The following is a 25275-nucleotide window of genomic DNA, read 5'->3' on the forward strand; positions in this document are numbered from 1 at the left end:
ACATATTCAGTCAGGTGGTTCAAAGCATGGATGAGACAGAGCAAAACCGGTCGCTTACGTTTGCAAAGCCGTCGACGTCACTCGACCGTACCTTGTCTGACGATAGCCTTTGCGTGGCCTTGGCTTCATCCAAGTCCTCCTCCCGGTCCGACAGAGACTCCTCCTTCTCCGACGTCTCCACCTGCTCCTCGCCCTCGCTGTCCAGTTTCAGGGGTCTGGAGGGCCGCCGCTTTGCCGCGATTCCCTCCGCGTCCATCTTGGAGTCTTCCGAGGGGAGCTCCGCGGGGTCTCTGTCCCGGTCTGAACGGAAACAAGAGAGCGTGATGAAGGGGAGTTTAGACGTCAAAACAATGCCCACTCCACAACCCATAATTAAATCAGCTGACTGACGGACTAGACTGGTGTTGCTAGTGAATGATGAGAGGGCGCCACAAGATGGTGCTGTCGAGCCACAACGGCATTAGGGATCGGGACTATATGGAATAATATCTGAATCCTGGTAATTTTATTGATTAAATAATATTTATGTAGCCAGATTATAGATTACAACTGGGCAATTGCCTCATGCATAACACAAAACTCAAAAAGACCTTCAAAATGGTCAGATCTGTAATGAATGTTCCAGGTTGACAGAGGCTTGATAAAGCTGGTCCAAATTTAAATATTTAACCATAACGTTCACGTAGTTTGCCTTTTATACTGATTATTCCTAGCTAATGAGGAACCAATTTCAGTTGGTTGGTTGGGAATTGGATGATTGGCCTAGGAGATGTTGGGTAAGAAGTCTAGTGTCCTGATGGTCGTTGGAGACCAATAGCACCTGCATCATCTTGGACTTTAAGCCTTGGCCTTTTGTCAATTAGAAAGAGTTGCCCGTTGAGCGTGCTAGAGACTTGGTCCAACCGGTTGCTAGTCCCAGATTTGGAGGGTTGCCGACATGTGGGGGAAAAGTGAGCAAGGGGAACCTTGTGGCCGAGAGAATCGTAAGAAATCCTCATTGACAACAGGTGTCCTAATCAGAACATATGTATACTGTATAATAATACTAATACTAATCCATGGCTCACCTTCATCCTCCAGCTCGTCGTCCACAGGGGTGGACGGCCGCACGCGCTTGTTGTCCCCTGAAGCGATGGGATCGGGCTTCCGCTTCACCTAACACCCCCCAGACACACACACACACACACACCACCGATCAGCAACCCAGACATCAGACTCCTCTCCCCCCCCCCCCCCCCCCCCCCCCCCGGTGGGGCCTTTGTTTTGCGGGCAGCGGGCGAGGCTCACCTTGAAGGAGGGCAGGCGGATGGCCCCCCGCAGGCAGATCCCCATGCCCATGCCCTCGTAGCTCAACGCCTCGCCCTTGTTCCAGTTCTCCAGCAGGCTGGAGCCGATGGGCTCCTTGGGTTTGGGCCTCTCCTCCTCCTTGCCCTCGCCGGCCTTCACGGGGGTCAGGGACGCCTGGGGAACGAGAGAGGCTGTTAAACGGTCGGGTTCTACGGTCGGTTGCATCTGGGGTCCACAGGGTGCAAGGTACGAGTGTACTGACGCCTATCCAAACTAATGTGTTATCATACATCATATTAAGTATCATGTTCAAGTTTAGTTCCTCCTGGGTCTATGCCAGAACCACCCGATTCTAGAATAGGCAATTTTGAAAAGCGTATTCCAAACTATTTAAGCTTTGTTTGTATTAAGAACTGTGTCAACATCATAACAATGCTGATCAGATCCTTATTCAAAAGATTACATCAGCAAGTATTCAAATCACATATTCTATTTTGCTTGGCAAATTCACTTGTCAAAATGCGCGACTACAGAATGGTAATTGAGAGGGAGAACACAAAAAAAAGTTGTTAGAGAATTTAGGCAGGATGACGGCGGTGATTCCGTCGGCATACCTTGGCCGAGCGCTCCTTCTTGTCCCACCAGTCGTCGAAGGCCCGGAACGCCACCACTTCCACCATCTTGCGGTTGAGGTCCCTCTTCATGATGGCCTTCAGCTCCTTGACGATGACCAGCAGCACGCCGTCCACCGTGGCCTTGTGGGGGTCCTCCTTCTGGTCCTCGTAGCCGGGCGGGGGCACGGCCGGGTTGAACTTGGGGATGCTGGGCTGGGGCCAGGGCTGCCCGGGGCTCCCCGCCGGCGTGGCCCCCATGGAAACGGAGGCGTAGGGCCCCCCGAAGGGCACCGAGGCGCCGCCGCCCATGTAGTGCGGGTAGGGGTAGGGCCCGCCGCCCGTCTGCGACATGCGGCTCAGCATCTGGGTCTGCATCTGGAAGGACATGTGCACGCTGCCCCACTGCGGCAGGCAGTTCATCAGGTCCATCTGCATCAGGGGCATCATGCCCGGCGGGTAGGGGCCCATGTGCGGCAGCATGTGGTGCGGGACCCCGGCCAGGTGCGGGTGGGCCCCGGGGAGGGCCAGGTGGGCGTGTTGGAGGGCGAAGGCCGACTGGTGAATGGGGAACATGGAGTGGCCCGGGTGCATGGGCGACACGGCCGAGTTCACCACGATGCCCTTCGCGCACTCGCTGCTGTCGAGCGGCGAGCCGCCCGGCATCTCGTCCTCGGAGATCTCCATGTCCTCCCCCGAGGAGTGGTTACCCTGAGGACAAGACACAGTGAGGGTCAGACCCTGGTTACCCTGGGGGACAAGACACAGTGAGGTCAGACCCTGGTTACCCTGGGGGACAAGACACAGTGAGGTCAGACCCTGGTTACCCTGAGGACGGGACACAGTGAGGGTCAGACCCTGGTTACCCTGAGGACAAGACACAGTGAGGGTCAGACCCTGGTTACCCTGAGGACGGGACACAGTGAGGTCAGACCCTGGTTACCCTGAGGACGGGACACAGTGAGGGTCAGACCCTGGTTACCCTGAGGACGGGACACAGTGAGGGTCAGACCCTGGTTACCCTGAGGACGGGACACAGTGAGGTCAGACCCTGGTTACCCTGAGGACGGGACACAGTGAGGGTCAGACCATGATTACCCTGAGGACGGGACACAGTGAGGTCAGACCCTGGTTACCCTGAGGACGGGACACAGTGAGGGTCAGACCATGATTACCCTGAGGACGGGACAGCCCTTTGGCTTTGAAGGACAAAATAATTGAAAAGCTTGGGGGGAAATGCTTTTTTCAAGTTATTAATTTATTATTATGGTTCTGGTTTAATATTGGTGGCAAAACTGTTTATAGTATCTTGTCATTTAAGAGCATACTCATGAATAAGGAACTCATGTTTGACCTTTAGTAAGCGTAGTCGCACTCCTTCTCAAATCTGTCCAGTGTCTCAACAGCTTTTCAGATAATATTGAGACAGCCCATAAATGCTGAAGTTCCAAATCACATTTTGGCCAGAATATCATTCATATTTATAATTTAATGATTGACATTCACTCATGAAATTACTTTAAAGCAACCTTTGATTATATCACACATGATATCAGCACACACACACACACACACACACACACACACACACACACACACACACACACACACACACACACACACACACACACACACACACACACACACACACACACACACACACACACCTATCTTTTACAGCCACACAGAATGGCCAAGAAAAAAATTGTACAACCATAAGAAGACAACTTACAGCACAACATCAACATTATCATCTATCATTAAATAACTATGAGATAATGTATGAATTATAAATGTGTGGATGGGAGCAAGGTGCCGACAAAGGCCACGATTAAAGGGTTAGGGCTAGGTCTTGTCCAAGGCAATCCTTACATTAAACCACACTGGCAGAACCAAACTTCAGCAGGCTTCAAGTTGTGCACAGGAGTGGCCTCTAAATAGGTGAAGAAAGGTTTGCTTTTGTGATACTAAAGAAAAAGAGTGAAATTGGAGACACAATGCCACTGTGGCCCTGCCCGACTGTCAGCCTCCGTCAAACCAGGAAGTGTGTAGAAGCCTCGGGCCAACGGACAGATTGTGTTTAGCTCCAAGCGGGCGTGCTTTTGCATACGTTAGAAAGAGGAAATGAAAGCATCCTATTCCACAAAAGCAGAACGGCTCCTATTTCATCACTAAGAGGATATACAGCTCGGTATATTTACCCTTCGGTCACTTTGTAAACACAACAGAAACCTGTGATGCATTTGCCATGCACAGGTCCATAGCACCTAAGCACCTGCTGAGGGTTCAAAAGAAATGTCAAAACCATTATTTTTGAAAGAGCGTCTAATTTTGGCAGTTCAGCCACAGTTCAAAAACAGTTGGCTGTGCACTTCCTCTGTGCCCTACGCTACTATGGCTAGGCTCCAGCTGTGGTAGGTAAACAAGAGTACCAGGCCCTTATGGCCAAATGATGTTGGCTACATTAGCTAGTCTTCAAGTGGCTCGCACTAACCACAATATTACCATTGAGATTAGGGATGCTCCGAGAGGACATTGTCCCTTTGGATGATATCGGCCAATGAATTTCAGCGACGGTTGCGGTGGCACCCTAATAAATAAACCCTACATAAATAACTTATTGTGCAACATAATGGAGCGCCCATTGTGAAAACACTGAATGCCGTCTTACCAGGTCTGTGTTTTCCGTGGGGGTGTGGTTCCCAAAGGGGCCCTCCTTCAGGTCGTTGGTCATCTCCGGGACCGGAGAGCACGGCCTCTTGAGCAGGGGGGCGGAGCCGAGAACGGGCTCCTCGTCGTCCGACTCGGGCAGCGGCGTGGGGCTGACGTCCTCCAGCCCCGTGCTGGGGGGCCGCGAGGTCCGCGGGCCGGCCTGACACGACGACGCGCCCGTGTACGGGGGCACGGGGGACAGCTGGGAGGACGAGGAGGAGATGGGGCTGCCCTCCATCCGCACCTCCGTGTCCGAGTCGCGCTCCGCCAGGAAGGGCAGCTTCGTCCGCTTCTCCTTGAGGAGCATCTCGATGCGGGAGTCCAGGCTGTTGCGCTCGGCGTCCAGCGTGGGGTTGCCGGGCGAGGGCCGGCGCTCGGGGGTCCGCGGCAACGGCGGTGTGCTGGGCGGGGGGCCCGGCTCCGGCGGGGGGACAGGGGGCGGCGTCTCCGGCCGGTTCTTGTCGGTGGACGGCGTGGTGGGGGCGACCGGCGGGGGCTGCGGCGGCCGGATGTACTCGCCGTCCCGCTGGCCCGGGTGGTGAAACGAGGACTCGTTGGCGGGCGGGAAGGCGGGCGGCGGCGGCGCCTGGTAGGCGGGGTAGGACGATTTGAAGCTGGCCACAGCCGGCGGAGGAGGGGGCGTGTAGGGGAAGGGGGAGGCGGGGGCCGGGGGCTCTGGGGGCGTCACTTGGTGCGTCTTGTAGGACGCCGGCTCCGAGGACGACGGGGTGGTGACCCGGTACGTGTTGCTGCGGTACTGCGGCTTCTCGGGCCGGCGGTTGTAGGCGTCCTGGAACTTGCTCTCGTGGCGGCGCGACCTGCCGGAGCTCTCCGTGCGGCTGGCCTGGTAGGCGGGGGTGGACGTCCGGCTGGAGTAGTTGGAGTCCTGGGAGAAGGGCGTGCCCGACTGGCGCGGCGTGTGGGGGGTCCCCTGGGACTGGGGCGTCTCCTGCCTCAGGCTGGAGTACGCCGTGTCCATGGAGAGCGGCGTGCTGCTGCTGTTGGCGGCGGCGGCGGCGCTGCCGGCCGCTGTTCCCCCCGTCGTCCCCGAGGCTCCGCTCTCCGACAGCCGGCGACTCGGTTCACAGTTCTGCGGGGGAGGAACCAGAGGGGAGAGATTCTCAGTCTGGCTTGAGGCTCAACTAACCGATCGTTGCAATCACGTACCAAAAGAGACCCAGGAATACTTTATGTACCGGGATTAGACCAATAAGCATCGCCAAAAACAATGTCTAGGCTGTTTTTGCCGATACAATCTTAGGATGAAAAACGGGACAACCGAGTCGTTACAGCTCAGGTGTTGTGGCGCTTGTCTCAACAGTACAACATACTATCAAAACTAATCCTGAGTAAATCAGACATTAGGAAGAACCAGGTGCTGGATTTGAGGAAGCACATGTCCTAAATAATGTAGCATATGCACAAAAAAATATATATATATATATATATTATTGAAAAGCCAGTGCTACACCTTAGAATGCACAGCCCATTCCACGGAACCATGTTTAAGCGTCGAGCTGGTTTGCAATCATCTAAGCAAAATATTTTTTGTATTCATTGTTAAAAAGAAGAAGTGTTACCAGTAGGGCTTCAGCGAGACTGTGAGGGGAGACATCGCTGCCATCATCCACACCAACAGGTAGTGTCAAGGGCGTGTAGCTGCCGTTCAGTAGGAGCTGGAAATACCGAAGACGATTTTCACCTAAATCGAATAATTTAAGATAGAAATTCAAAACAGTTAGTTATGTGTGGCCAATTTGTCATTGATCTTATGTTTAACCTTTTAAATGCGAGGTCAAAAGGTAGAATAAATAGTAATCAGGAAACATTGTGATAATATCATTTAATGCAGCCGTAATACTAGCCTTCTAGTGCAGGGAATGTGAAAAACACATTATTTCATTTAGAAGAGAAAATTAAAATAATTAAGATGATAAGTAACAAAAAAAGATGAATGACGATGATCTAGAAGATATAGACATAAAGTGGAACTATCAATTGGAAAACATTCTGTCTGGCTTCAATGCAAAAGTTTCAATTAGTGCTGTCACTATAGTGTGCATTCATGCAAAGTTTTGTAAAGCTATCTTAATAGACATGTTACAGACAAGCAATTACACAGGGCATCCTAAACAGACCCTGTCTCTTTAAGAGAAACCACTACGGGATGTTACATTCATGACACAGGCTCTCTAGTCGTGTAAACAAAAGTGAGATACACACACACACACACACACACACACACACACACACACACACACACACACACACACACACACACACACACACACACACACACACACACACACACACACACACACACCAGTGTGGAAGTGTAAAACTTAAAAAAAATCTTGTTACGAATGTTAACCTTAACCCACGACAACTGCCATTATAATAATAAGCATAGCTTTAACCATTAACTTAATAAACTATAATGAAAACCATCGGCTTTTGAAATGGTGAAACGCTTGTTTACCTTTCGGGTCTAGCTCCACGTGGATAATGTTGCCCATGACAGATGTGTTGTGAAGAGTCTGAACAGCCAGCTTGGCTGCTTTCACGTTCTCGAAAACAACTTTGGCGATCCCCAGATGCTTTTTATTTTTGGGATTGTATAAAATGTCTACTTCTTCGAGGTCACCGTATTTCTTGCACATCTCGGTGAGAAACGGCTCCCGTATGTTGTCATTCAGCCTCGCAAATGTCACCTCCTTTGGAGGCACGCGACCGATGTAACATTCATCGATCTGGAAAATAAATCAATCGGATTATTGATAGGGAATCTCAACATCATGAAATCACCAAGTTATTAGGACTAAAAGTTGAAATTGGAGCAATGGCGCAAATCACCGTCCCCTTCACTCAAAAATTACAATCAATAGTTGAATTAATGAATGTCGATGGAAAGTGTATACTTTTGATCATCTTTTGACATTCAATTACCAGTTCACAGATATTCATCAATCACTTTTTAAGAATCAGCAGGGGGGTGTGTCTGTCTATTTCACTTGAACTCATTTGACAGCCCCCCCCACCCCGCCACAAAAAAAAAACTTGGAAAATCATTGCACGGATGCGCCAAAATACAGCTACCTTAAACGTTGGGACCGGGAGGTCCGTTTCTTTGTATTTCGTCCATAGACGACCGATCCTCGGGTCCCGGACTGATTCCAGTGGCAGCATCCCAGAATTCTGCAGACGGGGGAGAGTTAATATTATAACTATACATATAATAATTTATATGGGGAAGGGGTCATATTGTTCTCGCTCCATTCAAAACTCCGGAACACGCTAGACTTAACTTTTTGTGCCAAGCACTGTTCTGCGTAACTTATACACAAGCATTCCGACATGAAACGACTACCCATGTAGCTCAGGTCACATAATAAGGAAGATACAGCAAGGCATTTTTGGCGTCCAACTACAGCGACTAATGCTACGTTAACCTAGCATGGAGTTATTCTGCAACGGTTGCAACGAAACGCGGATGCAAACGGCGTACTGACGGGCATGTTGAAGGTCTGTCCATCGTAACGATATAGTTTGTGTTGTCCCTTCTTCAATGCTGGGTCAATAATCAACTTGTAACTCCTCCAATGGTGACTTCGCTTCTCCCCCGAACTGCACACGGGATGATCCATGCCGTTCGCCAGACCTGAAACAGAAGGCAGCGTTAATGCAACCAGAGTCAAAACGCGGTCCGGCTGTCGTATGGTCACATTGTGCAAAATATTACCAAATGCCTGACTTTTAATGAACGTTAATAAGCACGGCGATAACCAGAAATAGGGATCAAACGTATCCCAGTTACCGAAACAGACATTAGGCTGGAGAAAGAAAAAAGAACAAGCTTACTTGAACTCTGCTTTCTACCATGATCCTCGTTCAGTCTGTTTCTTTCCCCTGGCTTGGACATGATTTGTCCGAATAAATGCTTTCTATTGGTAAAAAAACAATATTGCTTTCCTTTCGTGGCTTACATTACATGATTTAGCTTGAGGAATACTGGCTCCTTTTAGGCGAGAGCCAACACATATTGTGCCTCTAGTCGGTAGCTTCTGTCTCTCCCACAATACACCGCTGAGCTTGCCCACCTCCTGTATTAGCCACACTTTCGTCAAAAAACTTAGCCTAATTTCTATCCGTTATTTATGGTTGCCATGGCATCCAAGGAAGTCGATGTGTAATATTGGTTTAGACATTTTATATTCACGCATAAATCCAACATGTATGCCGACTTAATATATTTTTTGGGCCTCAAATCTCAAATTGATTGTTGGTGTTGAATCTGCCGATTGCATTTACTCAAATGGCAAACAAGCTAGATACAGGGGACAATATTTAGTAAACCTGTTTTATAGTAGGCTAACACAAGTATTATGCCCGAGAACACGGTATAACCCCCGCATTATTTCATATTTACAAGCTTTTACATTAAAGTTGACATAGTCGCCCTTCTATTTGGGGGGATGCATTGACTCGAGGTGCATGGCACTGAACGGAATACCTGAGCCTTGGGAATACTGCCTAATTATTTTTTCTCTAAATGCTAAGTGATTACGTGTAAATACGATTTTGCGAAAGAGCCACAATCAAATCGCCTATCTTTAAATATTAGCTTTTTTGTAAAAGGTTTAGTCGACTCTTCTAAATATAATCAAATGTCAAAGATCCAAACTATTCTATCCCATTTTACAATTCACCACGGAAACGTGAAATTATGGCAGGTTAACCACTTTGGATTTGGACGCAAGGATATTCCCAGAATGGGGGGTTGTTTGTCATTGCTTGATATTTTGCAGTGCTTGGGCAATTGGCTGGTTAACAGTGGAAGCTCCGACGGCCAATCAGAATGAAGCACCATCTCAGCATTCAGCTATTAGAGGCAAGGCTCAGGAATCCTTCAACAGAGAGCAGAGAGAGAGGGGGCTGAGCGCTCTCGGCAGCCATTTTCCTGAAACAGGACTCAATGGCCTATATGGGTTTCCTTTGTTCCAAAGGGGATCTTATACTTGATTTGCTCATCTCTTATGGACTATGATAAAACTATGATTCCTCCTTTAAAGGATTGAGAAGAAGGAAGATAAAATACTGGATGTAACCCCTTTGACATTTTGAACCTTTTTTCCTCTGCCTGGAATCCATCTTTATTTTAACTAGGCCATGGCACACCCATATATATATATATATATGTAGTGTTTGTTTCTAAAGTAAAAAAGAAAAAAACATGTAAATAAACAGCTTAAAGATCTGGTGGAGTTGGATAGAGTGTAACACTGAAATGACAATCTGTGATGGTATACTTAATGGCCTTATAGGATAGAAATGAGTAAGTTACATTCTTTTATAAAAAAAAATGTCAGTTTTATAGTTAAGTTATGCATTGATGTGAGGCATGCAATGGCTGTTAGTAAAAGTAAATTTCAATTGTCCGTTTTAATGAGCTGTCATGAAATTCATCATGAAGGAACAATGGCATGTCTGTGATCACGGGCATACTACTATTCAAATATCCGTTGTAGGTTATTTGCAAACGCTCCCTAAATATCACTCGTGGGCCACAGACAATCTACCATCACCTTTGGCATTATCGTTTGTATGTGCTTTTAAATATTGACTATTCTTTAATAACCCTTTCCATTTCGATATACTAATGATTTCCTCTTTCAGCAGGGATATCCTGTGAATTCAATAGACCTTGGCTTTGGTGCATTTAACTACCCTATGTCAGCGTGCTTTGGTGACTTCAGCAGCGCTTAACGGCAGGCTCTGCGTTTGGCATTACAGAACCAAATGTGTTCACTGACCTTCCCTCAAGGGCAAAATTACAATGTCTGTAGAACACCAACCAGGCAGTTGTTTGCGTATATACAATGGCTCAAATGTCCTGCTTAGTCCTAGAGTAAACCCATGGAGAAAACATCAAATATTTACCTTTTCATTTTGGGGAAAAGCAGTTAACAGGCCTAAGTACAGGGTCAGAAGAAATGCTCTCAATTCCATCTTCGGATCCTCTAGTAATGGCATTAGGAAATGGTGGGAATTCATCTCCTGCAAAGGAACACATCCATTAGCAAGAAAAAATATAGCTGTTTTCAAACGTTTCGTTAATACTAGGCACTGCCTATTGACCAACGAATATGCAGAACGCTTCAAGCAGCATCTGAGCTATATGCACAGTATCACTTTTCTGGAAGACAGGATTGCAGCCAGTGTTAACCTCGTCCACGTGAAGATATCAGACCTAGACTACACGCCATTTAAGCTCAACAAATGAAGGGGGTTTAAAGGTAATGGATTTTCGTGCCGACTCTTAATGTTTATATTCACGTGTAAATGTTGGAATATATTTAAGCATCAATGAAATGGAAGGGGACGGGAATGAATTAACTAAAAAATAAACTGTTTGTGTGACAGCCTATTGGGAAATCATTTTATTGGTATTGTAGGAACTTACAGTTAGGTTTTCAAAACATGTAATCCAGAAGAGAATCTTATTCGAGCTAAACCCTTATGGGATGTGAAACATCTTGTATATTTCACTGCATGGCTTCCTTTGTCCACAGAAACCCTTTAGTCTACATTTGTTCAGTGTGTTCTCTGCGTTTCAAAATGGCTCCTTCACACAAAGGAGAACACTGTGCTGGAAAAGTTCCTGCGCCATCACTGGGTGAGGCTCGATCTTTCCAGGACAGTAATGTGTCCTACGAGCCACTCAGTTCGTAGGATCGTAGAGAAAAACATAGCTTCCATTTTATAACTCATGTATGGGATAGACTTCTAAACTAGAAAAACAGAGAAAGAAATCATTTCGATATCTGTGTAGAAAGGCAACATTAGGCATACTCCGTCTCGTCGACTTGAGGCAGCTGCGGGCGGCTGACCGGTCCAAACTGGTTTTGGCAGCAACGACAGACAGTTGCCACGCGAGCTCGCAAGCTGCACCCCACTGCCATATAAGGTCATATAAAACAACGTTAAAAGAACGCAGATATTTTTCCTCAGGACACTGAAAGAGATCCGTGGTCCTGCGTCTTCCTTGCATCTGTGGCTGTCTATTCAAGGACGTGGTTCGAATAGATTTTGGTGTTGACAAGCCACGGATACGCAACACCCAAGAAGGAAGTAATTTATCCAATTCACTAAGGGAAAACGAAGACTGGGAAACTGGGGATAGTGTGTGTCATTTAATTCTTCCTGCGATGTAGGCCTATTCTTAACCTGAACATTTTGTGGAGCCTAACGTTATTGCGCAATCTTTGTTTGCTTCCCGTGGCGTCGACCCCATAAACCGCGGGCCACGTCATTTTATTTAGCTGTTGATCTGTGTGTCTTTTCCAAAACAAAATGCCAATTGTGTAGACGTGGCTTTAAGTGACCGTTACGGTAAGATCAAAACTAAATCGTTACCACTTCAAACTGCCTCTAATCGGCACGACGCTATTTATTACTTTGTTTTCCAAACAGTTTCTTTTTCCATTGGAGGCCTGTTTTTCTAGTTCATCTGCATTCCATAATGCCTTTTCAGGCCACGAGTTAAATTCCCTCTGACATTGGATGCAAACACGTAGGCCCACAACAATGCAGAAGAGCGTTAAATAACACGTATATGCCTACTTATCTCGGTTTTATGTGTTATATGTATGTCTTCGTCCACCAGTCTCATAGGTGAAGGGTTACAAAGCTGTTTACAGGGTTATTTTTAGGCCTTCCCCACTCCCTAGTGGGTTGGGCCAGCATTACGCAAATTCAGACTGGAAAGAATTAAGGCTGGAATATTCCACAAAGGAGTGGAGTGGCCCCGTTCTGCAGTACAAAGTTCTCCTGCTCTCTCCTCTCGACCAACAGCCCGCAGGTACTGGTTTGCTTTTCCTGCTAAAGCCGACATACGAGAATAAAAATACAATTAAAGTGCATAGTTAGATTGGCTCCCAAACCAATTGTTTATAGATGTTTGTATAGTCTACAGGGGTGCTTGCTCTGCAGATCTGCCCTCGTGAAGAACAGTGGATTCATTTAATCAGTGATCTTTTAATATTCTGAATTGTTGAGGCTACATGGAGTATTTAAGGATGCATACAGGCTGGACAACGACGTTCTTCTACGACTTCTTATTGTTGAGGTCTGGTGTGGTCGATTTATAAGGATTGACTATTGTTGAATGCATTTTGCAATGTCCTGAATCTGTGTATATTATGTGAAAATATATCTTTACGTCCTTACAATTTGCATTTTTTTTCAGTATTTTGTATTGCGTAGGGTTAGGTGTGCACAATTACCTTTTGATTTTACTGTTTTATTGTCATTAAATTCAGGAAATATTGTAATAAAATAGGCTGAACAACAAATTGCTCTCTTTCCTGTTGTAAGTATCAAGAAAATCAAAACCCATCAATTTACTTCTGATGTTACAGCTGTTCAAATGAAATGCATGGTTGTAAATGTTATAGCCTTCTAGGAATATAACTGTCGCAGATGTTCCAGCCAAACCTGAAGAAGGCTTAGAATTATGCCTCCAAGTTATTTAATTATTAGTTTAACATTCACTCGATAAAACCAAGGAACACAAGGATGGTTTCAGTATCTAATTGTCACCTTAAATAATAAGATAATAGTTAAACATACCATTTGGGTTGCTGATTTATATTAGGACAATATTTCATAAATTATTCTGCAGTATGTTTATGTATAAACAAGGATATGTTTAAATCAAAATGTATATGATGTATATAATGTATATGGCAAGTAATACCAGTTAATGTATAAACCGATGGATCTGTCACTCACTACATTAAACTGTATTTGGGGTTATCAGTTCAGACCACTAGACACCTAAACCAGATGAGCTAGATTTTACTTTCTAGAATGAAATGTCTGAGAGATGATAGTGAAAAAATAACAAATTACATTGATTTGTAGCCACACACACAGACACACAGGAGTAAACAGGGAGCTCTGGACGGAGATATACGCTCAGCTGCTCACGCCTTGCTACAAAAATGACATTTAGTGAAGGGCAGATAAGGGAACAAGAGATGAGTGTGTGTGTGTTTTGTGTATCTGAAAGCAATTGGCAACAGTTCATGCAGGAAGAGGAAGCGGTTAACACAATGAGATACCAGGTATAAAAAAAAAAAACTGACTGTCATGGCTTTCTGAAAGTCAACAGTTTCATATTTTCGGAGCGAACCATCGGTCTTCACCATGAGGAGGCAAGCAGAGTGGTGGACTTAGTGATACAGACGTTATTGAGATCGCTTTGAGGAGAAATGGCGCAAAATGGTGCAGTGGCGAGCAATGAGACCGTGAAGATCCACGAAGAGCTGAAGATTGTCATTGTTGGAGATGGGGGCTGTGGGAAAACCTCTCTTCTCATGGTGTATGCCAAAGGTGACTTTCCAGAGGTAAGATCCTTTGAGCTCAAGCCCTGGCTATTTTCACCCACCATGAGGAGGAATTGTTTTTTATTTTATTGACTAAGTATAATATATTTGTATCAATATACAAACATCATGAAAGCAAATTAAACAATGGTGACTTTGCAAATATGTTTTTTATTATAAACAATTATGTTCTTTTAACTTGACAAAAAGCTAGAATATCAATGGAACAAATATGAGCATAGCTTAACGTCTTTCATCTATTGATTTCCCCCAAAAAACAGAAATATGCCCCCTCGGTGTTTGAAAAATATGTCACAACTATAACTCATGGTGGGAAAAACATAAGGCTCAACCTTTATGACACGGCTGGTAAGACTCCCTATGAAGCAACTCAACAATGTAGATATGACTAATATCTACTTCATATTCTGTCCTCAAACATATTTTATTCAATAAATATTTGATCATTATATTGTGCTAATGTCTTGGCATCTGCCAGTACGCTTTCAATTTTAAGCTCAACCAGGAAACCAAACCTGACCAGGCTATTGGGACATTGACCTGGGTGTGGGCTGTAGCTGTATGACATTCCACTGCCTTGAGAACCATCGGGACTCGGTTACACAGTTCCTCTATGTCTTTCTGAGATATTGTGTGGTGGGTTCTTCCGGAACACGTCCACCATAGTTTTGCAGCTTATCTTTGCACATTTGCAGCAGACGCTTTAGAAGAATATAATAGGAAGCTGGGCAGGATGTGGTTATGAACATACATATCTAATGACAAGCTGAATCAAAAAGATCATGTGTTTCCCTCCCGTCTCTTCAATACACATTTAATAGAGGCTTTATTTGCATTTCTTAAGGACAGGATGACTATGATCGCTTGAGACCCCTGTCCTACCAAGAAGCCCACCTGATCATGGTCTGCTACGATGTCACTAACCCCACAAGCTTTGAAAATGTCTTGATCAAGGTAATAATGTAGGTTATGAATTGTTTTATAGAATCCATAGGCCTACAACATTGATCTCAAAGTACATAATCTATTAATTGTTCTATTATCCATCAGTGATATTACAAGGCTTAACCTCTTTTTTTCATAGCATTTCAATACCAAAACTCGTCCAAAAAGAGATTTAGCTAAATAATTGTCTTTTAATATGTTGATACATTCTTGACCATTTACAGTTATAACAGTTAATACAATAAGGTATATTTCACAATCTGTAATTGGGCTCAAGTAGAGGAGAGTAAGAGGAAATGGAAGATGTTTAACAGGTGCATAATTGCTTACCCCACACAATCTTCACATAGTGGCACCCAGAGTTGAAGCACTTCTGTAAGGACATTCCAGTGATCCTGATTGGCTGTAAGACGGATCTGCGTAAGGATAAGGAGCGCATCCGGAAGCTTAAAGCGGTGGATCAGACTCCTATTACGTACACACAGGTGAACGGCACCAGCTAACTAATAAACCTTTGTTTCGTATGAAAATACCTCAACTGTCTTAGTGGTCGCACAATGTAAAGTAATAGTTAAGACAACAATCTAATGTGGATAGACAAATGTGAATGTCCCACCACTTATAAAGGTTTATATATGTAGCCTATTATTTTTTTTAAAATATATATTAACCTTTATAAGTTGTTATAAATTATTATATAATTCAGTTAGTAGCCTTTTTATTGGAAATAATAGCTGGCAATGTAGGAGGGGTGGTGGACCTTTAACTATTTCGTTATTTTATTTCCCTGGTCCTTTCCGTGAAAGGGCGAGGACGTTCGGCAGCAGATGAACGCTGAACTGTATCTCGAATGTTCCGCCAAACACCAGGAAAACGTTGAGCAGGTGTTCCAGGAAACTACGAAAACGGCGCTGGAGGCCTGTCGTAAAGCGCGGAAGAGGAAAAGGAAGAGGCTATGTGTCGCAATGTGAATTGTGAAGACAAGCCCTATGGGAAGTGTATGAGAAGAAAGTCAGGTTGGAGGCTTATTATGTCCATGGTTGGAGGACTACCAGTATTGAACATGGCCGATAATAAGGCTGAATGTGGTTTGGCTCCTTGGAGGTATGCCAGGCATGTTTACAAAGAAGTTAAAATAGAAACGGTGGTTGTTAGAAAAAAAGAAAAGCGGTGATTATATTGAGGTGGTTGTATTGAGGTTATCCATCAATACGGCTGACCAATGAGGTTGATCGATATCCTTATATACCAATATCTCGATCAATATCTCGATAGGAGCAGTTGGTGTATTCCTCAATGTAATGTAGGTTACTTGTAAATGTATCAAACATCCTCTTTATTCTTGTACAAGATTTTTGTACAATTTTTTGTAATTCATTTTCAAACATTGCTGAAATTAAAAGGCTCTTTATGTTGTATTTTAAACAGTATTTTGCATTGAAACTTTTATTATAAATTGTACTGAACCAGATAATATGCAATATAAAATGTTAAAAAGCTAATGCCCATGGGTATTCATCTGTAGCTACATATTTAACTAATTTGCGTAAGGAGTATTAAATGTTTCATCAAAGAACAAAATAATTTAAAATTCCATATTCAAAGGAATGGACATTGGTTCCATTTTCTCCAGCCCTAAATGGTCTGCTCAATAAAAGAAGAGTAAGTATTGAAAATAATGACTTTAATGTCCTTTTAATAACACAATGAGGGTTTGAAAAGCATAACATGAAACACAAATCATTAATGGTCAATGAACATGCTGTGTTTAACTAGTTTTTTTTTTTCTTTTTCTTTTTTCTTCATAAAACGAAATGGCTTCAAGTTTAAAACAGGTTTCATTCGTCTAAATGCAATGCACAGAAAAATGCCTCTTACTGATAATGGCCAGGCACATTTTACAGATTTGAGGTGAGTGAAGCAGGGTTAAAATAATCATTAGCTACATTGAATTATTCAGGACATTTATTCTGTCCATTAAATGTGAAAATGTGGTCCAACATTTTGTTGACAAAAAACATCCTCAACCACCACCAAAAAAATAAGAGTGACATTTAAACCGTAAACAGTACAACACGAACACCAACATCTTTGGATATTCTACACAACAAAAAAAAAGTGGTGAATTAAAAAGCTACCGGGACGATAAGGCAGTAGAGACCAGCAACTACATGATTTTCCACATTAACATAATCTGAAAACTAAACAATAACCCTGGACCATAAGTCAGGAGGTGGACCCTTGAAACAACATATGAGTAATGATAGGTGACCTAGGTGTATGAACCATATTTGTCCTGTTAGACTATTTTACAGTACGAGTAACAACAGCAGTTGTTTGTTCAATATAGTGTTCTGCAGGCAAAATGTACACAATTTCATCTATTTTCACGACAATATTTATTCATCAACAAAATAAATGAATGGAACAACTCAATGCACACGTATCCTTTCAACACATTGTTTACCAGGCTACGACGAACCTGTAGCAGATTTAATAAAAAAAAATAGCTTTAGAGCATTAAAATAAGTGCTTGTTAACAATTATTTGACCCAAAACAAGTTGACGCATACATGGCAATATCTGCAAGGAATGTATTTCATCTATAAACCAAGATCTCTTAAGCACAATGTACCAAGATGCCTGAAGGGAGGAGGGGAAGCAGCATCCCTCAGGTGTCTCAGTGTACCATCGACACCTTAAAGGTTGTGTGGACGCAACAAGGGTGCTAGGGAAGAGGTGATCAAATCAAATTTCTTGAGGACTTTAACCATAGTGTCCAATTTATTTGATGCACAGAACACTTGTTTGTACCTTTTTTTGGGGAAAAGGATTATCACTGTATGCAGTGCAATGATCAGTTGCCCCACCTAAGGGTGGTGTAAGCAGCGACCACTGGACAGACAAAGGTCTTTGAAGGCTCATGATATAAAAAAAGGTCATGACACAGAAATGCTACCCAGCCTCTTCAATTGCATATCATTGGAGGAATCCCGATTGGTTTAACTTCCTACACCATACAAAAAAAACACTTAACCCATACACAAATAAAGATTATTAAAATAAATTAGAATTCTTATCTACACAAACAACCAAGAGTTTGCAGTGGTCCATCTATAATGTGTACAGCCCACTTAACCCATACACAAATAAAGATTGTTAAAATAAATTAGAATTCTTATCCTCACAAAAAAACAAGAATTTGCAGTGGTCAATCTATGCTGTGTACACCATTTAGTTAATGTGCAGCAAATACCTCCTATAGTGATTAGAATGCATAAATCCCCCAACCACTTTTGCTAGACGTTCATTCATCAATGCCTGAGGAAAACCGTGGCTCCCACTTCCTTTTCTGCTAATCGTGTCTCATGCCTTCAATTTGACATTTACTGGCCATTTGGACCACTTGGATCTTTTTCAGATATCACTTAGTCCGTCTTTTGCACCTTTTCGTGATTTTGCTGAATTTTCTGGTGGACAACCTTTACAGTGGTGAGGAAATTACCCGTGAACAACACAAGGAAGGTGAGGCCCAACATGAATACCTGGGAGAAAAAGAAATGTAGATTGTTCAACGTCGTTTGTTTCAGCAAGTGAACTGACCAATCCAATTTTTTATTAATGTGTACAAGAAAAAACGTCTAATGGACTTTCGCACTACACAAGCATTGTGTTTTTAGAACATTAATAGCATTCAATTGAGATTATTCTGACATTGATGATAAAATCCCACCATTAGGTACTCCACTCAATAACCCTAACGTCCAATTCTTACCTGCCACTCCTTACAGTCTTCATGTCCTGCCAAGCGAAACAGAGTGATCGAGTTGTAGAGCTGCCAAAACTGTTAGAAAAATATAGCAAATGTTATTAAATCCATGCTGTATACGAGGAGGACAATTTATTCTAATCCTTGACACCACTCCCAATTTGATCAGTTTTATTCATTTAAAATGAATCATGCACTGTTCTCGGCAATCATTGGATCTATTGAAACCACATTTTATTTGTTATTATTAACTAACAGAGGCAGAACTTACATGGCCAAAAAAAAGGAAAGGCAGGACAAAAGTGAGTCCTCGCCACATCCAAGACTGGAAGCCCTCTGCAGAGAGACAGGAGAGGCGTTAGGGTACAACGCCAGGACAAAAGGGACACAATGCAGGCCGTAACAGATGGATTACATGCGAGACGATCACATTTCAGTTCCTGTACGGATGCATTGAAACGTGATTCAATTGTGCATCAGTGGGCTGGGGCAATCACTTGCTGAACACTTCCCTTTTCCCCTGTTGCCATGAGTTGTAGATGTCTATCGACAGACCAAAAAATATCTTTCTTACCTACTGTTAGATCCAGCTGATTTCTCTCCCCCAGAGCTCGTAACCGATATAAACAGCCGCTCTGGTAGTAGTACTGGAGAAACTGGACGAAGCCTGTGGACAGCAAAGAAAAATGAGACATTGGTGACATTCAGCTAGCTGTATCGCTCTGCTGTGAGTGAGGGGTGTTTACGGGTTAAAAAAGGCTGTAGTGCAATAAAAGGGCTTCATTTTTAGTTATCTAGCCACCCAGTTGTTGCAACCAAAAGGGGTTGCGAAACAAACAAAACTGTTATTGATTACATTATTTGAATCACTATCGATCAACGATGACGACAGATCCAGATCATTTTAGGCTATGAGCCATTTGTAATGTTACCCATTGCGACTTTAACTTAAGTTAATGACTATTCAAACTAATGTAATCTAATTCTAGATTCCAATTTTAGTTTAGAGTCCTTTCCAAGTTTATGTTAAGAGTTGAACCAGTACGAGTAAAGCATCACATTAAAACATTTTGCAGACATGATCCATAACCATGTACAATGCATATCAACGTGATCCTTACTTTGAGGGATAAACATATTACTTACTTTGATATATGGAAAACGCCAGGAATTGGCTCCTGAACATCTGGTACATTTGTCCCTCTGGCCTTTTAGAATACAAAAACATAATTACAAACTTGTAAGCTATTGTATATTACCCCCAAAAATTAAACGTATACTTTCCAATCTTACCATGTGAGCATGACTCCCGACAGAAAGGTGGACACATAGTGATGAGATACCCACCAACCTTTGATTCTACAACAGAGCGTGGAAATAAAAATGACAGAGTACACATTCATTTGGGATTAATTTACAGTAAAGCCAAATAATTACAACATTTTCTAATCTTTCACCTCCCCAATGCTCTGTGTAACCACCTGCCTAATGATTGCCAAATCAACAAACAAGCCCCTGAGCTTATATCCCCTCCCTCTGCTCACTCCCTCCCGAAGTTTCTCCGCCATTGACAAATATTGCATTTCACGAGCACGTTATTGACAGGCAAGATGAATTGCCCCGAAACAGGGAAGAGCATCTATAAAGTGCAACTTGGATGCTATGAGCACATGCAGGACTTGTTTAACTTGGTTTCAGGCCACTCTTGGGAGTTTCATCGTGGAAGTTGACAATAGGTAAAACATCTTTCAAGGTTTCGACCGAAACCAAGTCAGTAAACGATATTCGTGCTATAATTAAGGACACAATGAAAAGAATGAAAGAGTGTTGAAATTGACACAACTCTTTTAACCAGATGATGTGAGGACTTTCTGGTACCCACCTAGAGCCATTACACATAAGGATGCTCTCCCGTATGGTTAACGTGCAATAGTACCACACCAACAAGAAGTTGAAGAGCTCATCTGTGACACTGGAACAGAGAAGACTATGAGACACTACGTCAAGGATAAGGCAGAGAGGTTGGAGTGCCGGGATCAATATCACTTACCGGTAATTTAAGAAGAAGAGACAGGTTATGGCCCCGAACAGGAGTATTATTGTCATGAAAACTTTAAATTTTTCATACTCATCTTTGTATGCAAATCTAGGAAAAAATGAGAAATACGTAGTTAAATGCCGAATATCCCATAATCGTGAAAGATGTTGGATTGACATCTCCAGAAGTTTCCCATACTTTGCCTGGTTGCTGAGAAGGGTCACGTTTACATTTCCTAAAACTAGACTTAAGTACAAGCTGAAAAACAAACAATCAACATTAGAAATGAGCAAACCAATAAGCCAAGCACGGAACAGAGAAAATGTGTGTGTTCTTACCCATTCTTCTTTGGCAAATATGATTCCATTTCAAAGAACACATTCTCCTTTTCTATGATTTGAATCTTGATGTCTTTTAATACTTCCAATTCTTTCTCGTCACACTTTGGTATACTCCTGTGAAGAAATAACGTAATTACCATAGAGTAAAATAATAAAGATTTGAAACACATAAATGGTGGTGACAAATCCTTCATAAACATGTTAAAAGGTGAAATCCAAATTCATAAACACACAAAACAGATAATGTTAATTATGAAACACATTAGGCATTTTTTTTTTTAAACAGAATGATGCACAGCACTAGCTGAAGTCCAGGCATCACAGCTCTGTGACTTGGGTGCTCTCCAGTGAAGGAGTGTCACCGACTACTACAAATCTGAAATTGTCCAAAAAGTATACTTACTTATTCAGACTGTGCCTTATGTCTTTGAGCGATTTCCTTTGTTTACTGATGCCGCTGCTGCATGTGGACTGAAGACTAGTGAGTTCTTCTAGTTTTTGTCGGTATACTTTGTGAGTTTCCTGTAAGGTAGAAAACATGTACAACCATCAAGAAAATGAAAGCTAACATACCGTCCTAATATTAAGATGTGCCAGGAAAGGCCAGGCACAAAGCAGTATCCCTGTTATTATTCAGAAATGTTATGTCACTAAGGAAACTTATTAAACTCAGTTTCCTCAGCATTCCTATTCAAATCCCATCTCTCCTGTTTCACTTAGAAATAGATAATCTTGCGGGAATCATATTCACGTTGTCTTTATCAATTATTATACAATATTTGTTTGCGTTCATTCCTTAATTCAAAGTTTTCTGACAAGTAACGAAAATAATGCCGTCATTTCGATGTTGATAAGTCAATATTAAACCATGAACGTCAGCAAGGTTTTGGAAAATGTGATAAGAGAGAACAATATCAATGTCAGACATGTCCTCAAAATGCAGGAAAGAGAAAAGTATTTCTTAACCCTAAAACGTTTGCAAACTGGTTCTACAAATCAGCCAAAATAAATATTTGTTCATTGTGATAACATGATCAAAGACGATTGTATTTGACAAACTCGCATATATGCATTACATGTAAAACAAACATGTTTATTTGCACATGTGTGTTGCAATTAAGACAGCGAACATCACGTTAGCTAGGAGATTAACCTTGATGCAACTGTTCAGACAAATAAAGCTCATCAAGTGAATGTATGACCTTCGTTTGAAAAGCAATACATATAATGGGAAGTTTTGTGATGGAAGTGAAAAAAAGTGTCAGCCCATGTTAGCCCCCTCCTGTCTACCTAATGGTAAAGCTAGCTTACGTTAGCTCTTAGCTAGCGTGAACGTACACAGGGGAACAACTCAAGGGAAAACAAATCTTGAGATGGTTCAGTGCAATCAAACACTTTTATATTTTTCGGAGAAATAAGTACAAAGATTGAGCCGAATAAGTAAGCTAGCTATTTATATCTGATCGTGACACATACAGTGCAGTGATGATGCAGTGACAAACATGCAATCAGTGAACCAGTCCACGTCCCTCAAACCCTTCAGATCACACTCGCCTGTAGTTGTTGATATTCCAACTCGATTTCATCCCATTCAGTTTGTAGTCTCGGGAAAGACATGGTGGGACGGAGTCTACGATAGATAATGCAGCAGATGACTCAACACACTCTTCTCCCTTCTCGGAAGTGCTGCGTTGGTTTGTGTTTTGTCGGCGTGTTTGCGTAAGAATGTTTAGGTTTTGGTGAGTTTGCGTAGGAATGTGTGCGTACGTCTGAGTTGCGTATGTTTGTTTGGGCCTGTATGTTGCGTATGATTGTATGAGCTTTTTGTGTAGTATACGGCGTACACACACACACACACACACACACACACACACACACACACACACACACACACACACACACACACACACACACACACACACACACACACACACACACACACACACACACACACACAGCGGATGCTTCGGACTGAGCATGCGCGCTTTCATGGCCTCATATACGTGCTTCTGAGTGTGACTTTGGACTTTTATATTGTAATACTACTATAACATTAGAGACACTTAGCTAATGGCATCGGACGTAGGTCTCATTGACCTCAGTCCAAAAATCAGTCCAACAAACCAAGGAGAGGGGGCCGGAGTATGACAGGGTATGTTGCTAGGTTACCAGCGACGCGTAACATTGGCCACAAGGTTTGGCTCTGGTCCGGTTCTGGTCCTCATCTGGGTAGGCTACCCCAACAGCATGTTGCCGAAATGGTTAAAATATAAAGCATGGCTTTGGAAGACAACTCGGCTGTTCCTGAATTAATAGGCGTTCGACACTTCGACATTTATGAGAGGTAGGCTTCGTCATTTATGTGTACAATGTAGGCCTGAATTACTTCTGGCTTCTAAACTAGTTAGGTGGACCGTCGACGATCGACGATGGTTATGGAGATTGATCGACGCAGTCCAATCAGACACATGCGCTTTTCAAAAGAGTATAATAATAGGGTAAACACTTGAGAGTTTATGGATTAGCCATAAAGATAAAGAAAACCGTTCGAGGAAAAACTTACAATAGGATGGGATCCTCAAACTGAAACTTTGCCTGCACATATACAGCCTTACCCATGGGTGCAAATAGTGTGGGGGGTTCAGTGGTGGTTTAAATAAATGTTAGAGAAATGGCCTTTCAAATTGGCCTGTATAATATAGATTGAATGTTCTATTTTTCCTGTCATACCCATAGCTCATGTCCTTTTTTTATTGCATGTAATCTATGATGTCTCTATCTTAAGTTATTCATGTAGGTCTACCCCAAGGCATGCCATTTCTGAAGAACACCAACAAAGTCCAACCCCTGGCCAAGTTATGGGACACGAAGGCCCAGAAAAATGGACAGCGTAACACAGTGTATTCTGTAAATGGAGATAAATACACCGGGGAATGGCAGGACAACAAGAAACAAGGTAAGAGGTGTAGGCTAGCAAACGGAAATAGCCCATTATAAAAGGAAGTCACTAAGGCTGCATAGAAATTAACCTATAAAATTGAATTTATACAAAGGAAAAGGAACTCAGATTTGGAAAAAGGCAGCTGCGTTCTATGATGGAGACTGGAAGCTTGGAAAGCGCGAGGGATATGGCACTTTCAGCAAACTATGTCCAAAAACCAACCGATATGCAAGACTCTACTCTGGTGAATGGAAAAATGACAAAAAACACGTATGTATTGCACCATATTTCCCTTTGTACAATGCACTATATTGACACTCCTTGAAACACATGAATACTATGAATCTCCTTAGGGACAGGGAACATACTACTACAGCACGACGGCTGTATATAAGGGCGAGTGGAGGGATGGCCGGAGGAGTGGCAGGGGGAGAATGCACTATGACAACGGAGACATATACGAGGGGGCGTGGCTTCACGACAAGCATCACGGATTGGGGATGATCCAGCTGGGTAAGGGCAAGCTCTTCAAATGGAATGATATGTAGTTGATTGGTGGTGACCTCGCACGGTAAGGTCAAGGTGCGTTTCTTTTTACTTGAAGCAAACGGAAACCGATACGAGGGCAGCTGGCAGGACGGAAAGAAGAATGGCCAAGGAAGGTTCCTATTCTGGGAGCGAGGTCAGATTTACAAAGGCCTCTGGGTGGACGGAGTCTGTAAATGTGGTACACTGTCTGATTACGGAAGAGATGACGCTCCAATGCCATCCAAGAGTCCCTTCCCAAAGGTACGGTGGGAACCACTGGTTGGAACAGGTGTATTTAACTTACTACTTCCCATTGTTCTGATTATTGTTAATCATTTTTGTGTTTAGGTGGGGCTGTTGGATGCACAGTCGGTTTTGATGGAGGCAGAATCAACCTTCGTGAAAATGTTATTTTAATCATTGGTCTTTAGAATTAAGTCAGTGCCTTATTCTCAATGCAGCAGTCTGAAGGACGCCATGAGATAAATGTGACTGGCAAAATATTTTTGCCAGAGAAAAGTGTTTTCTCAAAGCAACTCAAAAAATAAATAAAGACCATCTAAAATACAAAGTCTGTTGATTCAGTGTATCGGTTTTTGGTTACATTCAAAATGTGCAATTCCAATGCAAAATATACATTTTCACCCTCACAGCCAAAGGCATAACTTCTAAATTGTGTTATCAGACATCAGGTTA

At 43.1% G+C, this 25275-nt stretch overlaps 4 protein-coding genes across 8 annotated transcripts in view; 2 read left to right on the top strand and 2 right to left on the bottom strand.

The window, feature by feature from the left end:
- Window positions 1-10664, bottom strand: part of setd1ba (SET domain containing 1B, histone lysine methyltransferase a) — a 17477-nt gene extending 6813 nt beyond the window's left edge. Inside the window, exons 1-11 of one of the 2 annotated variants that reach the window (XM_030354407.1) lie at window positions 10548-10664; window positions 8469-9514; window positions 8120-8268; window positions 7707-7805; window positions 7090-7360; window positions 6191-6312; window positions 4570-5700; window positions 1902-2609; window positions 1288-1461; window positions 1068-1155; window positions 92-300 (exon numbers count right to left, since the gene is read on the bottom strand). In XM_030354407.1, coding sequence (XP_030210267.1) covers window positions 92-300; window positions 1068-1155; window positions 1288-1461; window positions 1902-2609; window positions 4570-5700; window positions 6191-6312; window positions 7090-7360; window positions 7707-7805; window positions 8120-8268; window positions 8469-8529 — 3012 coding nt within the window. In that variant the 5' untranslated portion in view covers window positions 8530-9514; window positions 10548-10664. The remainder of the gene's footprint in view (window positions 1-91; window positions 301-1067; window positions 1156-1287; window positions 1462-1901; window positions 2610-4569; window positions 5701-6190; window positions 6313-7089; window positions 7361-7706; window positions 7806-8119; window positions 8269-8468; window positions 9515-10547) is intronic. The other variant, XM_030354408.1, reaches the window with a different exon arrangement.
- Window positions 10665-12980: 2316 nt separating this feature from the next.
- Window positions 12981-16464, top strand: rhof (ras homolog family member F). 2 transcript variants are annotated; one of them, XM_030354419.1, is made up of 5 exons: window positions 12981-14017; window positions 14278-14365; window positions 14862-14971; window positions 15313-15447; window positions 15769-16464. In XM_030354419.1, the coding sequence occupies exons 1-5, from the start codon at window positions 13883-13885 to the stop codon at window positions 15931-15933; spliced, it is 633 nt and encodes a 210-aa protein (XP_030210279.1). In that variant the 5' UTR covers window positions 12981-13882; the 3' UTR covers window positions 15934-16464. The 2 variants fall into 2 exon arrangements, with proteins under 2 accessions (XP_030210279.1, XP_030210280.1); XM_030354420.1 differs by lacking the exon at window positions 14278-14365 and having other exon boundaries at window positions 14867-14971.
- Window positions 16465-16631: 167 nt separating this feature from the next.
- On the bottom strand, window positions 16632-22946 carry tmem120b (transmembrane protein 120B). Of its 2 annotated transcripts, none has more exons than XM_030354413.1 (12): window positions 22665-22946; window positions 21514-21632; window positions 21108-21224; window positions 20968-21027; window positions 20782-20877; window positions 20614-20703; window positions 20025-20090; window positions 19878-19939; window positions 19306-19398; window positions 19003-19067; window positions 18738-18806; window positions 16632-18507 (listed from the first exon to the last, which is right to left on the bottom strand). In XM_030354413.1, the coding sequence occupies exons 1-12, from the start codon at window positions 22725-22727 to the stop codon at window positions 18391-18393; spliced, it is 1017 nt and encodes a 338-aa protein (XP_030210273.1). In that variant the 5' UTR covers window positions 22728-22946; the 3' UTR covers window positions 16632-18390. The 2 variants fall into 2 exon arrangements, with proteins under 2 accessions (XP_030210273.1, XP_030210274.1); XM_030354414.1 differs by having other exon boundaries at window positions 16642-18507; window positions 19310-19398.
- A 226-nt stretch (window positions 22947-23172) lies between these two features.
- Window positions 23173-25153, top strand: morn3 (MORN repeat containing 3). 2 transcript variants are annotated; one of them, XM_030354416.1, is made up of 6 exons: window positions 23173-23454; window positions 23908-24066; window positions 24164-24321; window positions 24405-24564; window positions 24656-24840; window positions 24928-25153. In XM_030354416.1, exons 1-6 carry the CDS (start codon window positions 23448-23450, stop codon window positions 24994-24996), a joined length of 738 nt encoding a protein of 245 aa, XP_030210276.1. In that variant the 5' UTR covers window positions 23173-23447; the 3' UTR covers window positions 24997-25153. The 2 variants fall into 2 exon arrangements, with proteins under 2 accessions (XP_030210276.1, XP_030210275.1); XM_030354415.1 differs by having other exon boundaries at window positions 23184-23454; window positions 23896-24066.
- Window positions 25154-25275: the final 122 nt, after the last annotated feature.

Source organism: Gadus morhua, chromosome 4, assembly GCF_902167405.1.
Source record: "Gadus morhua chromosome 4, gadMor3.0, whole genome shotgun sequence".
Taxonomy (NCBI): domain Eukaryota; kingdom Metazoa; phylum Chordata; class Actinopteri; order Gadiformes; family Gadidae; genus Gadus; species Gadus morhua.